Source organism: Mixophyes fleayi, chromosome 6 (assembly GCF_038048845.1).
Source record: "Mixophyes fleayi isolate aMixFle1 chromosome 6, aMixFle1.hap1, whole genome shotgun sequence".
Lineage (NCBI taxonomy): Eukaryota > Metazoa > Chordata > Amphibia > Anura > Limnodynastidae > Mixophyes > Mixophyes fleayi.
In genome coordinates this window covers 163207511-163220875 of record NC_134407.1, presented here as the reverse complement: position 1 = coordinate 163220875, position 13365 = coordinate 163207511, and the positions used below count along the sequence as shown (strand labels likewise).

The 13365-nt window shown below is 42.3% G+C and overlaps 2 protein-coding genes across 6 annotated transcripts in view; one reads left to right on the top strand and one right to left on the bottom strand.

Moving 5' to 3' along the window:
• The window catches only part of LRRC46 (leucine rich repeat containing 46), an 11200-nt gene extending 3522 nt beyond the window's left edge, over positions 1-7678 (top strand). Inside the window, exons 2-8 of one of the 4 annotated variants that reach the window (XM_075177012.1) lie at positions 4130-4238; positions 4394-4521; positions 4706-4752; positions 5751-5860; positions 5963-6032; positions 6137-6282; positions 6836-7678. In XM_075177012.1, the coding sequence (XP_075033113.1) occupies positions 4130-4238; positions 4394-4521; positions 4706-4752; positions 5751-5860; positions 5963-6032; positions 6137-6282; positions 6836-7569 (1344 nt within the window). In that variant the 3' untranslated portion in view covers positions 7570-7678. The remainder of the gene's footprint in view (positions 1-4129; positions 4239-4393; positions 4522-4705; positions 4753-5750; positions 5861-5962; positions 6033-6136; positions 6283-6835) is intronic. The other 3 variants (XM_075177015.1, XM_075177014.1, XM_075177013.1) reach the window with 3 other exon arrangements.
• Positions 6710-13365, bottom strand: SCRN2 (secernin 2). Of its 2 annotated transcripts, none has more exons than XM_075177016.1 (8): positions 13263-13365; positions 12404-12575; positions 12135-12316; positions 10486-10684; positions 10135-10351; positions 9344-9509; positions 9013-9193; positions 6710-7907 (listed from the first exon to the last, which is right to left on the bottom strand). In XM_075177016.1, the coding sequence occupies exons 2-8, from the start codon at positions 12569-12571 to the stop codon at positions 7737-7739; spliced, it is 1284 nt and encodes a 427-aa protein (XP_075033117.1). In that variant the 5' UTR covers positions 12572-12575; positions 13263-13365; the 3' UTR covers positions 6710-7736. The 2 variants fall into 2 exon arrangements, with proteins under 2 accessions (XP_075033117.1, XP_075033118.1); XM_075177017.1 differs by lacking the exon at positions 13263-13365 and adding an exon at positions 13169-13255.

The following is a 13365-nucleotide window of genomic DNA, read 5'->3' as shown; positions in this document are numbered from 1 at the left end:
AAATTGAGGATCATTATTTATTTATACAGTGCCACTAATTCCACAGTGCTGTACAGAGAACCGGACAGCTCAGAGGAAACCCACACAAACACAGGGAGAACATACAAACTCCACATAGATAAGGCCATGGTCTGGAATCAAACTAATGACCCCATAAAATACATTTATTAGGATGTTGTTAATGTCTACTGTATATAAAATGCACCTTTACAGTTGCTGATTGCAACTGTAAATCCACTGACTGTGGATTTAAGCCATTGAAATTTAATTTCCATTAAAATTCTTGGATAGAGAGAGATCAATAAACACAGAACATATACCAGTTATAATATCTTATTTAATGTTCCAGCACCAGAATGCTATACGAGTGGTATCATTGAAATTAATAATCAGAGCGAACATCATTAGAGGATCTATATTTAAATGTATGATATAAGGTAGCAGTGACGTGGTGAGCAGCTCATAGCTGCTCTTTTAATAGTTTCTATTTACCTACGGTCGTTACATTTCATTTTCTCTTTTTAATATTTCGCTAGCATACTAGATATTAACAATAAAACTTTACATTTTAATGAATACTAATAAAGCAATAATGCATTTTTTATCTAATTGAATAATTGGTCTAGGAGTGCCTCCAGTTGACACATTTTTCCTTTATTTTCGTGTATTCGTAGTGAATTCGCTTTATGTATTATAGCGATTTTAAATTTTTGAAAATGATGGATTTTTCTGACCACACTCAGTGCGGTATACAATCTTTGATAAACACATGTTCTAGTTTATATACCGTCATCATTAGTAATCAGCACTTAGACCCAAGTGCCAGTGATACGACAGTAAATCACGTACATTTTAGATGGCCAAAGCTTGAATCAGAAGCTGCTACATATGCTTGAGCTTAGCATGCCCCTCCTGTACATTGACTACGTACATACGCCCAGTCCCCTCCCCGTTCCGCCCATCGTAAGCTGTAGTGAGGGTCCATTGCGCTCGAAGATGAATTGGATGTTGCTGTGTTCACTGGCTTATGGTCTAGTTCTGGGCATGTGTAGAGCAATTTCATGCAAAATACGGCACATACTGGAATTTACGTTCCTTAATTAATCCGGACATGTGTTTTAAATAGCAAATGCATATTAGATGCTTCAACCAGTCATTTAAGGGAGAAAGTAAAGCACAAAAAAGGTGCAATTTTACTTTTCATTGATAGTCACGACAGATATTGGTTTTACTTCTCTGCTTTCTCTGCATGTTGCCATATTGCCAAGAAAAGCTGTTACACTTTAGTCACTGACTTGAGTTGAATATGTAGACTGCAAACTCAAACTAGTGGCACATGGGTCCTTTGTGCATCTGCATATTTCAAACTTATGGAACCTAACTAGTTTATACACTGTAATTGTCTGCATATCATAGCAGGCAGTGTAAACACCAACTTACTGTCACACAACCGCTGCCACATTCATAGCATCTATAAAGAGCCTGACACTTGCACTGCCTACTGTGCTCCCTGGGCTAAAACACTCAGGTCCTCCAACACCCATGTGCCACTAGCTTAAATTGGTTGATGTACCAGACTCTCTTGTTTAACATGTATACAATATATTTGAGTATTTTATTATTTTATGTTTAGTTTTACTTTAAGGTTGATTTTGTGTGCAACATGTAGTCTATTAGTGTGATCTAATCCTTATGTACAATGAGTATAATTGTGTACTAGTAGTTAGTGCTTCCGTCATGCAACAGGGAGGCAAACTCCAGGCATGCTCTTACACGCGTCAGTCTGAGAATGGCTTCTTTTGTGCCTCCCTGCCATACAGGCCAGTGTTAGATATGGTGGATAGGAGCGTCTTTACTCCAGTCTCAGCAACTGGACTCTGACGCTGCCTTAAAGTGATTGTTGGCCTCTATATCGCCTCCTTCTCGTATTTTGCAGAGAGTTTTCAGGAACAACCTTTTGTAGGCAAAATCTAGGTAGTTTGATGGACCTTCCACTTCCTGTAAGTGAACCAACAGTACAAACTCCAAACACTTGGATATTGTCTTGTGCCCTTTTTTTCATTTATGTGTTTTTATTACTTTAACTGTGACTACTTTAAAATGCTCTTTAATAGGCATTGGCTGGGCAGGGGGACAAGGGGGCATACGCAGCCCCCCCCAAACAGCGCAGGTCCCATAGTGGGCTAGCTCGGGCTGGATCACCTGGCTACCTGCAGTTTTTTTCCTTTAAAATGTTTCCAATAGGCTACTGAGCCGAGTCTCGTCCCACAGGCTAAACTTTGCCAGCCAGCCCCTGGGGGTAAATGTATGAAGCTCCGGGTTCTTCAACACCCACGAGTTCGGCGTCTTCAGCGCTTAAATTTAAAGCGGCGCTGCCTTGTAAAGGGAAGTTTCCCTTTAGAAGGCAGCGCCGCTTTAAATTTAAGCGCTGAAGACGCCGAACTCGCGGGTGTTGAAGAACCCGGAGCTTCATACATTTACCCCCTGGTGTTTAGTCTTCATTTTCAAAACTGTCCTTTAGATTCACAGCCTGAATAATGATCCCTTAACTGTGTGGTTTATAATTAAACATATGTGGCAGTTACTTTAACGATTCACTGGTGGAGGCCACTGTCACAATTCTTCTTCACTAATGTAAACTTAGAGCTCCCACAACATAGGGAATAAATAGTTACGCAAGCAGAATATTTCTGTTTTCTTTTATTAAGATGTTTAGGAACATAAAATAATCTGACATTAAAAAATGACTACCGGTAATTTTGAATTTCAGTGCTTTGAAATGAAAATATCACAAAGGAAAAGTGGTTGGATTTTGTTATTCAAAAATCATTTGACACTTGGAGAAAAGTTTGAATACGTCTTATCATTATCATCATCAGCTATTAATATAGCGCCACTGTTTCTGCGCTGTACATAGAGAAATAGGGTCAGTTTGATAGGAGCCAATTAACCTATTAGTATGTTTTTGGACCGGAGCTCCAGGAGTAAACCCACGCAAACACGAGAACATACATAGTCCACACAGATAAGGCCAAGGTCTTTTGCAAGATATTGTGGACCTGATTCATTAAGGAGCATAAATAACGATTACTCTGTGCATGCCCAGAACTGGACCATATGCTACAGAGCGCAGCAACGTCCAATTCATCTTCAAGCGCAAAGGACACTTATGACAGCTTATGATTTCAGGGGCAGAACAGGGAGGGGAATGGGCCTATGCAAGTGGTCAATGTAAGGTTGTACCAAGCTCAAGCACCGATGTGCCAAGCTCAAGCACCTGCAGCAGCATCAGATTAACGTTTTCTCAAAGGAACATGATTTTCAGTCATGTCACTTGCAGGTCTGGTGTAAGTGCTGAGTACTAGTGATGCAGTATGTATGCTACAACATGTGTTTGCAATCAGGAACAACTGTAGAAATGCATTTTATGTTCAGCAAACATTAAGAACATCCTAATAAATGTATTTTATGGGTGTGGAAAAATAATAAACAACAGCTTTTTTTTTTTTTTTTTAATGGTTTGTCATTAATGATTATATTATTAACAGGTGACATTCAATTTTTTTTCTGTGCATTCTTTTGTGAGTTTATATCCCACATATGTATTGGACAGATCCTGCAGGGTCTTGTCTGTTAGAGCAGAGCGGACCTAAATCCTCTCCGTGTACAATATGGACGTACTTGATTTGTGTGTGTTTTTTAAAAAACACACATTACATTTGTTTAGCGTTAATGAATCAGGCCCCGTATGTCATCACACATACATGTAACAGTCAAAATGTAGAGCCCAATCCATTACTTTTTTCTGTCAAACATCAGCACCATCAATTTAACATTTAAGTAGTAAGTGTTTAGCATCTAGTTGAAGTATGAAATTAAAACACCAAGGGGTAAATTTACCAAGCTGCGGGTTTGAGAATGTGTATATATTGCCTATAGCAACCAATCAGATTCTAGTTATCATTTATTTAGTACATTCTACAAAGTAACAGCTAGAATCTGATTGGTTGCTTTTGCTAACATCTCCACTTTTCATATAGCTGGAGAGGGCACAAGTTTGTATGGAGCCCTACAGTAGGTGCCTTTTACAGATCTTGGGGTGTGTCTGTCATCATTTCTTCCCACATAGGTCCCAGGCATTACTCCGCCTGCGCACAGTGAGGCTGGACAGAGAAGGGATCACAGCCCTGAGGGATCTGGAGATGGTGAATCAGACGCAAAGCCTATACCTGCAAAAGGTAACCACTAACTGTACCCAGCAAGAATAAGCAAGAGTACAATACATGCTATATCCTGCCAAATTACAGCACTATTTCAGATGTTCTACTGATACATTGATTAGTACTTTCTGTTTTTGTTTTGTTTTTACACCCACTTGCTTTTGCTGCTTTAGATAACATTACAAGTATTCAGCAATTGCTTGTGGGAGGTAGGATGCCAGCATACAAGTCACAGCCTGTCCTGCATGAGGATCCTTACCTATGTCACAGCCCATGCATTAATATCATGTTATATAGCCAGGTATTTACAGATACAGGGACTCCATGACATGTTCTATGTGTTTTTGTTGTGCTAAGTAAGTAAACTTGATCGTTTGAATATACAGTATGCCTATGCAATGTTGACCTGTATCTACTGCTGTGTAATGAGAGGAACCCTGGTGTGTTGGCTTTTAAGATGACTTGTTGTTTCTGGGATTTTTTAGAATCAAATAAAGAAGATTGAAAATTTAGATGTTCTCAAGAATCTGCGGTGAGCGCAATCGGCAGCCTCAGCATCCGTGTACAGGATGAAGGTTATCGTAATAATGATGCTTATCTGCCTAGCGCAGCCTACCCAGTGCCTGATATTCGGTGACGGTGCCCAAGTATTGCTCACCACAAACATGACAGCACCTGACTATTTCCTAGTTTGATAGTATATAAAAAGCACTTCTTTACAGTTGGATGCTATTTCATTATCCAAGGGGGCATATTCAGCTGTTGGCGTTACAGCCTAAAGTAACGCGCCCTGCGCACTATTGCCGTCATTACGGTAATAATGCAAGTAAATACCGTTATTACGGTACTTTTCACGCTGGATTTCAGCTCGCGGTTCAGGGAGGTGCGAGCTGAAATCCGGCTTAGTATTACCGTAATAACGGTAATACTTTTTTCGCGCCGGAAACCGCCAACAATTGAATATGCCCCAAATAGTCTCACAGTCTAAGCCCTGCCTTATAACACAGGGTTTAAGCACTGCATGATACTAGACAGAGGTGACACTGGCAGACAGCTTCTGTGTCCAAACTGCAATCAGATTGGTAGTATCAGCACCAGTGGTGGAAGTGAGCTGGGATACAGTGCTATGTCATACCGCCACTTCTACTGCCTTTATTGTAACACTATCAGATTACATTCACTTACATTCTCCATACCACCACTCTGACCACTGATGGGCAATATCTAAGCAAAACCTTGCATAGGACTGGCAGTGTCTGAGCAACATCTGGCACTAGACAGGCAGGGTCTGAGAGCCTCCAGGCTGATCATAATCAGGCACTAGCCTGGCAGCATTTGATCGCCATGTGGCACAGAACTGGTGGTGTCTGAGCATAATCTGATACACAGAAATATTCTATACTGACTAGGTTGTACTAATGCCGTACAGCACACTCTTATGCACACTGTGTTATACAGTAGAAAATAAAACATTTATATATTTTATTAATACTGTGTGAATTGCCCTGAAAGTTCATATCCATCTCTCAGGTTCCTTATTCTTTCTGGGAACAGAATAGAGGAAATACAAAACCTTCTGTGTTTGCAGAAGCTTCAGCTCCTGGACTTGTCCCATAATGTAATCCACAGGCTGGATACAGGTGAGTCACCATTTCCTTCCATACTAGAGCTGTACAGCAGACAGTAATGAGAGTTGTGTTGGTGGCCCTGCTCTCACTTGCTGAACACTTGTATTTGTACAGGAAAATTACCTCAGACAATCCTCATTTTGGACCTGACTGGAAATCCATGCACTAAGATACAAGACTACAGGTAAGACATGTAAGGCCCTGAAGCGCTGTGTCACAAAGAGCCTGACAGTGCACATATGTTGAAATCATAGAGACGTGATTTTGAGTTTGTCACTTTTTCCTCAGGCAGCAAGTACTAGGGGCCCTGCCCATCCTGCAAGAACTGGATGGAGAGGCTGTGAGAGAAGCAGTGATCCAGGGGTCTCTAAGTGACAGTGAGGAGGAGGATGGCAGTGATAGTGATGACACCAGCATACCATGTGATCACTCAGGTACCATGAGCTGTACCAAGGCAGCATCTGAACTTTCTCCCTCTCTAGGGCTTATTTATCAACATTACATTTAGATGTACCTAGAGGAAACAAACACAGATAGAACATCCAAACTCTGCACAGATAGTGGCCCAAGCATGAGACACATCTGTGCACCAAACCTGTACTTTGTCTTTGCAAATTTCTACTCTTCTGCAAATGCCACCGGTTTACTCCGGAAACCCATGTGCCTCACCAGAAATTGCACAGGGTTGTATACTGCATCTGAGTACTCACAGTGATGCTAGGATTAGGTTGACTTTACTCATCAAAAATTAATAGTTGTGACAATACAACTATTCATTTTTGGCCAACCCTTTCTAAGTTCAGTAAGGAAAACTATGTTCATATATCAGGTCTAACCAATTACTGATAACACAACCACCTGTTGTTTTCATGTTGTAAGCTTTTTAATATAGTTATACAGTTTAGATTAATGCTGTTTGGAAACATGACAAATAATGTAACATAATGAATAAATTATTATTTTAAGCATTCAGTCTCCTTTTCTCAGGTCTGTCATCTATGAGTCAGGATATACTGTGTAGGTCCTATCAGAGGAGAAACCGAGCGATGAGAGAACATGAAGAGCGCCTAGCGGAGCTGAGTGATACCACTGATGAACAGCACCTGGCCTTATCCCAGAAGGATTCCTGCAATGCGGAACTCCCAGACTTTACTACCATCTCTCCTCAAGGTGCGAACCCACAGCACTCCACCTCTTGTAAGAGCAAGACACACAACTCTGTTATTTCTACCAAAGATGCACAGACTAATGCTTTAATTGAACAAAAGTCCAGAGAACATCGGAATGTTGGCACCTCTGTGTCAGCCTCCAAACCCATCACTAAAAAACAGTTGGTAGCCTCACCCACCCAATCTGGGGCTGGAAGGTCAGCATTACGACTTAACAACACCTCCGCTAGAAAAATGCCATCTTCTGATCCGCTACCCAAATTACAGCAAACAAATAAACCCTCTTCGGGAAAACGAGGTGGTACAGCTTCTGCTGCTCTGAATGAGAGACAAGCTATATCGGCTCCCTCCGCCAGGAAATTACTGCCTGTGCCCACCAAAAAAACAGTGCAGCCCCTGGCTACACATTCTACAACCAGTTCTTCTTCAAGTGCTCAGAAAGAGAGACCGACTGTATCTGCTCCCTCCTCCAAAAAATTACAGACTGGACCCCCCAAAAATCTTCAGACACCAGACAACCCCCCACCCACCCTTAACTCTACGCAAAAGTAATTTCTAGTACATAGGGTAGTAAAAATAGAAAAGTAACAGTTTTTATTTCTGCTAGCACATTTGATGATTGTTTTAGCAACATGTGTATTAAATGAGATAATTATCATCATTGCTGTTATTGGTTGTGGCACTGATGCTAGCGAATAATGCAAAAGTAAAAGGTACGGTTATTTATTTTCCTCTTTGTACAACGCAAGCTCCTTCTCCACACTGAGCAGAAACGGGTCTGACAATTCCATAAGGTCAGAGGTTTTGGTTCCATCTAGCAGACTATTGACCAATACAAGATTTTCAGCTTCCAATGTCCTTTGCTTTTCCTGTAGTTTCTGTTGAGCAGCCTGCCCAGAGAGAAGGACTGTTATGCTGGTCTATTTTATTTATTAACAGTTATTCATATAGGGCCTGATTCATTAAGGAAAGGAAAGCAAATAAAGGAGTAACTTTGCACCTTGGCAAAACCATGTTTCATTAGAGGGGGGAAGTAAATATAAAATGTGATGACAGATTTATAACTGGGGTAGAGCATGTTCTAGATCAACTTTAACATTCAGTGTAAAAAAAAAAGCTATCAAGTATTTGTGAACAGCCAGTGTTTTCCTAATATACAAAATAATACACTAACTTGCACCCCTTGCATTGTAACATGGTTTGTCCAGGAGAAAACTTACTCCTTTTTCTTCCCTTGATTAATAAGGCCCATAGTGTCTATATATTACACAGAAATTTACAGAGAATAATAATTTAATCATTCCTTGCCCCAGTGAAGCTTACAGTCCATATTCCCTACCACACACTAGGGTTAATATCGTCAGATGCTAATTAACCTACCAGTATGTATTTGCAGTATGGGAGGAGAGCCACTCAAACATGGGGAGAACTATCAATTCCACACAATATGGTCCTGGACTTATCACTCCAGTGCTGTGAGGCAACAATGCTAACCACCGTGCCACTATGCTGCCCAGCACCAGGTAAGGTTCATAACAACATTCAAGAAAGCACACTCTCTGTTCTTCCCTATAGGGTTGGTAGTTTCTTATAACTTAAAGGGAGTATCCAGTTTTGGAAAATAACCTCTTAATTTACCCCTATTTACTTCTCTCCCCTATAATCCCTTCTTTTACCTGAATCTAAGAACTGTCTAGAGTTATATTAGTACAGTACAGGAGGGCTCGGTTTGTCCAACCCTCTTAAGTAGAGCTGAAAATTCCTCCTACACTCTGTGTTCCAAAGGTGTCCGTGGCTGGATACGTCCTCTACTTACAACATAGAGCAGATCAAAAAAGACTTAAAGCAATCCCTTTAAGTCTTTAAGAGAGACCCAATCACTCCATAAATTGAGAATAGGATTTGACAGTTTGAAGTTACCACACTCAATATTGTCTATTTACTGCAGGTGATTTCTATGTAGCCTTTGAGTTATCATGTTATACTCCTTTGTACCTCGTTGCCTTCACTGGCCTCCAATGCCCTCTGGTGGGACGTATAAAGCTCATGTCTCCTGTCCACCTGAGTCTGAAAGCGAGGAATCTGCCTGAGAGGGTCGTTTTCTCCAAAACTAGGCGACAGCACCCAGGGCACTTGTGTCACCCGTGGACCAAACACGAAAGGCTTAAATACAGACCTGTAATACAACATAGGCAGCTAAGACTACAGAGACAGCCAATGAATGAAGGGACAGCACACATATATGTAATTTGGAGAACCCAGCAATGCCCCTGTGCACTACAATGGAACACATAACCAGAACATACACCCAGCAATGGTCTCTCACTTGGATGGGTCAGGCGTGGCTGTCATCAGATGGATGCATGGGAAATGTGGACAGCGAGGCAGCACAGACACCATACTGGATGTAGTACGGAAGCCCCCAGAGTCCATGCAGATCCCACTGTTTTTATCACGCAAAATCTGCAGCATTGACTCTACTGTAATGTGTCCTAGGAGGTAATTGGATATATTTTAATAACATGGTTCTACTACTTCCTCTGCTCCATGTACCTACTACCCATATTTCTCCATGTCCTTCTGGTATAAAAAAAATTAAAGGGGTGGACTTGCCATCCTGGGAATGCGAGTTTGTGCCGAAGATTTGCCCCCGGTTGCTATGGGCTAATAATGTTTATCCAGCAAGACCTCTCACTGACGTGATAAAGTGTTTAATTTTTCTTTCAGTAGAGGCAACCCAAATACAGACCAGCAATAGTTTGCAGTAAGGCTCCAGGGTTTCCCAAACCCAGTCCTCAGGGCTCCCCAACAGTGCAGGTTTTCTGTATCACATGTGACATAATTAGGACCACCTGTGGATCTGTTACAATGTGTCAGTCAGTAATGAATACACCTGTGCTCCAGCAAGGAGATGTGGAAAACCTGCACTGTTGGGGAGCCCTGAGGACTGGGTTTACTGAGTAAGCAATGAGAATTTTACATTCGTTGATCTGATTTCAGAATGGCTGCAGTAAGTCAGAAAGCATGGAGCGTGTAACCCTTATCACATCCATGTTTGCACCATATTGGTATGTTATATTAGATTTTGTATTTCTACCAGAACCTATGTCTTCATACCTTTTTGTCTCTGCAGCAGTTCTTGCCCTGCTCTGTATCTTGCTTTTGCGGCCTCCATACGTACTGGCTGCTGTTCTAGGGAATAGACAGTTCTGAAGTTAAACTCTTCTATCCCATCCCACCAGCCCTGTGCCAGGGCATGCGAGCGAAGCTCAGGGTGCTCTCTCCATATCGCTGTCCCGACACTCAGTTGATTAGAGATGTTCCGTGCACCCTCTGTGTAGGAACGAGAGTGTGTATTATATTTCAACGACACATAGATAAAAACGGCACGTACATAAAGATTTGCATTAATAAAGTGCATATCCTTTTTTTATTTAAGAATATTTTCTCAATATACTGTAACTTCCCGGTGATTCTCTCAACTGCCCAATATGGTCCAGCCGTCTCCAGTACATATGCTTCTAGGCGGTCACATAGCAGGAATGTGTTGTGGTACATGAAAGGCTGGGGGTCTTCCCGACAGCTGCCCCCCTGCCCATATTGTGCCAACAGACCAGTAATTACTTCCACTGCAGCTATAGCAGACGTGGCACGTTCCAAGGCCAGTCTGCCAAAAGAGAAAGGTACATAAGACAGAGAGCAATGGCAATACAAAGGATATGTACACCAGGGGCTGTGATTTAATAATATAAATTGGTTTAGGACAGTAGAAGGTAGTACTAGTTACTTATGTTTTAAAATAACTCAACTTTTGGGGGGCTATATTAGCAAATATAACTTGTATCCCAGGGGCAAACACAGGATTTGTAGAGGGAGGTTTCCACATCATGCCACCAGTGGGCGTGACCAGCATGCATGGGGGCATGTCTATAATATTAGACAGTGCTTGGCTGCTCTCCAACTCTTCCTATCCCCATAATATACATGGGCAATGCTGCATATACTACTGTTAGGTGCACGCAGCTCTCCCTTTTCAAACAGAGCTGTGTGAAACGGGGGCAAGGTCCAGCCACCTCAATTATACAGTGCCCCAGGCTTGGAGGGGGTTTCCAAGCACTAGGAACCCCCCCCCCCCCCCCCCCTCTCGGTTTGCCTATGTATCCTATTTGTAACTTATCTATATCCATCTACTAGATTGTTTATATAACGGTCTCATGCTACTGACATCTTCACGGGTGCAGGCACAGTCCTCTTGCCGACAGCCACCTCTGCTTCAGATTTGAATACAGCAGCACAAAAATCTTCTGCTGCTACTGGGTTCAGTCCTGGTAACATCGGTGAGCTGGCTGTAGACTGGTGACACAATATGGGCAGTCTGAAGATGGAAGGACCTTCAGCACAGGTAATCGCTACAATCACTTTTAGAGAGTATATAGCTAATGATTGCAGACAGGATAGGGCAGTGGTGGGCAATAGGCAGCCTGGAAAGCCTTCACCTGCGGCCACCAGCTCTAAACTCACGCGGTGACTTATTCTTTGCTTTGTTATATAGCAGAGATTAAGACTGAACGGGAGCAGCCAGCTTAAGCATCAGGTAACCACCCCTGCACACTGCACATCCAATCAGAGGAGACTGCAGTGTATTCTGCACCACATCTTTCCCGCCTCATGTGAGAGGTGTGAGGGGAGGTAAGGGTAGCAGGTGGGGATGTTTTTGTGTGTACATGTTGAATCTGAGGGCTTAAGTGGGCATTTTATGACGAGGGGGTATTTGTGACAATGGGAGTCTGAGGGCATGTGGTGCTATTTTGCAGCCAGTGAGACATCCGAGTAGCATATGGTAGAATTTTGGAGCAAGAGAAGGAATTTAGGGATGAGTGATGTGTTGGTGCCAAGATCATTTTGGGGCTGTTTTTTCATTCTTGAAACTAATGGTAATATATGGCCCTTTTGAAGGTTGCAGGGCTGCAAATGTGGCCCCTTGATGTATATTGTGTTGCCCATCACTGGCCTATGGGTTATAGTTTGTATATATAACCCCTTAAAATAACTGCAACCTTTAAAGAGACCACTATTTCCAATGTATTTTGGGAGATTGCCGAGGTCCTTCATCTCACCTGACCAGGTCCATGCCCAGCAGTGCATCACACTCTTCAACTGGTTCTTTGGTCCACACAGCTTCATTCCCAACGCAAACCTCCATCTCATTAGCACCCATTTCTGCCCCCCACAACCAAGCTGGACGACTCAGAAGTACTGCCAGGGTCTTCGGTGCCTGCTCCACTTCCAGGAAGGTGCACTAATCAGTGTACATAAGGCAACTAATATTATTTACAAAGCAACATGTCAGAAGTGGGAAATTGCTGCTGTTACACAGTTGCCTTACCCTGATCGTGGACCCTGGTGGATGTGTGGCAGCGCTGCAGTACACAACCTCCTGGACCTCCGTTTGAGGTCGGTCTGAGTTCTTTGCAAACACAACAACTGGGGAGAGTGAGGCCGGTGGAAGTGACACAAAACTGTCACATGAGCTGGGGTACAATGGGATGGACATGTTGCTGTAGACACATAAAAAAAATGTTACATGTCGCATTGAATGCATGTCAACTGCATAGAGTTCCCATTTTGTTTTCTGTAAATCAAAAAATTATACTTTAATATGTGTGCCAGATGTAGCAAAACATAGCAATCTGTGCCCTGAAGCTCTGTTATATTGTCTAAATTAATGTATAATCATCGTTTAAAGTTAAAGATTTGCAGCAGCTAAACTAAGGAATGTCCGTGTAAATGAAATGCAGGGTATCCCTTTACCTATTGTGTCTGTTCCATATACATACCTCCCTTCTGTCCTTATCTAATGTTTTAAACTGACCCTTTTACCACCAAACCAAACCCCTAAAGTTTCTCTATCTCATCATAAACACCTAGGTCTATTGCTTTTTACTCCTTAAAATCTATTTACTATCATTTTCCTATTGCATACAATGTTTACATTTGTTTCAACAGCGGTACATTACCCTACACAGCCACATCGCGATCTGTTGCTATAGATTGCCCCGATTTAACCTATTTGAATACTATAGACTATTCCTAATTGTTATGCGAGTTTCATCCCAACATAGTTGCACCGCTATGTATGTTATATTCTCACCTGGGCTGGCAGCACCTTTAGATTAGGTCGGATGCTCTAGATACTACTCTACTACTACTACTCCTCTATACGTACTGCTTCCAGCAAGACTCACCGGCTCACCAGGCCGAGCAGCCTCCCTGGCCGATTCCTATATCAGACACAGGCTTGCTGGGTGCCGGAGCTGTCATGTGAGTCCAGGTTAGGCCGCACGAGGA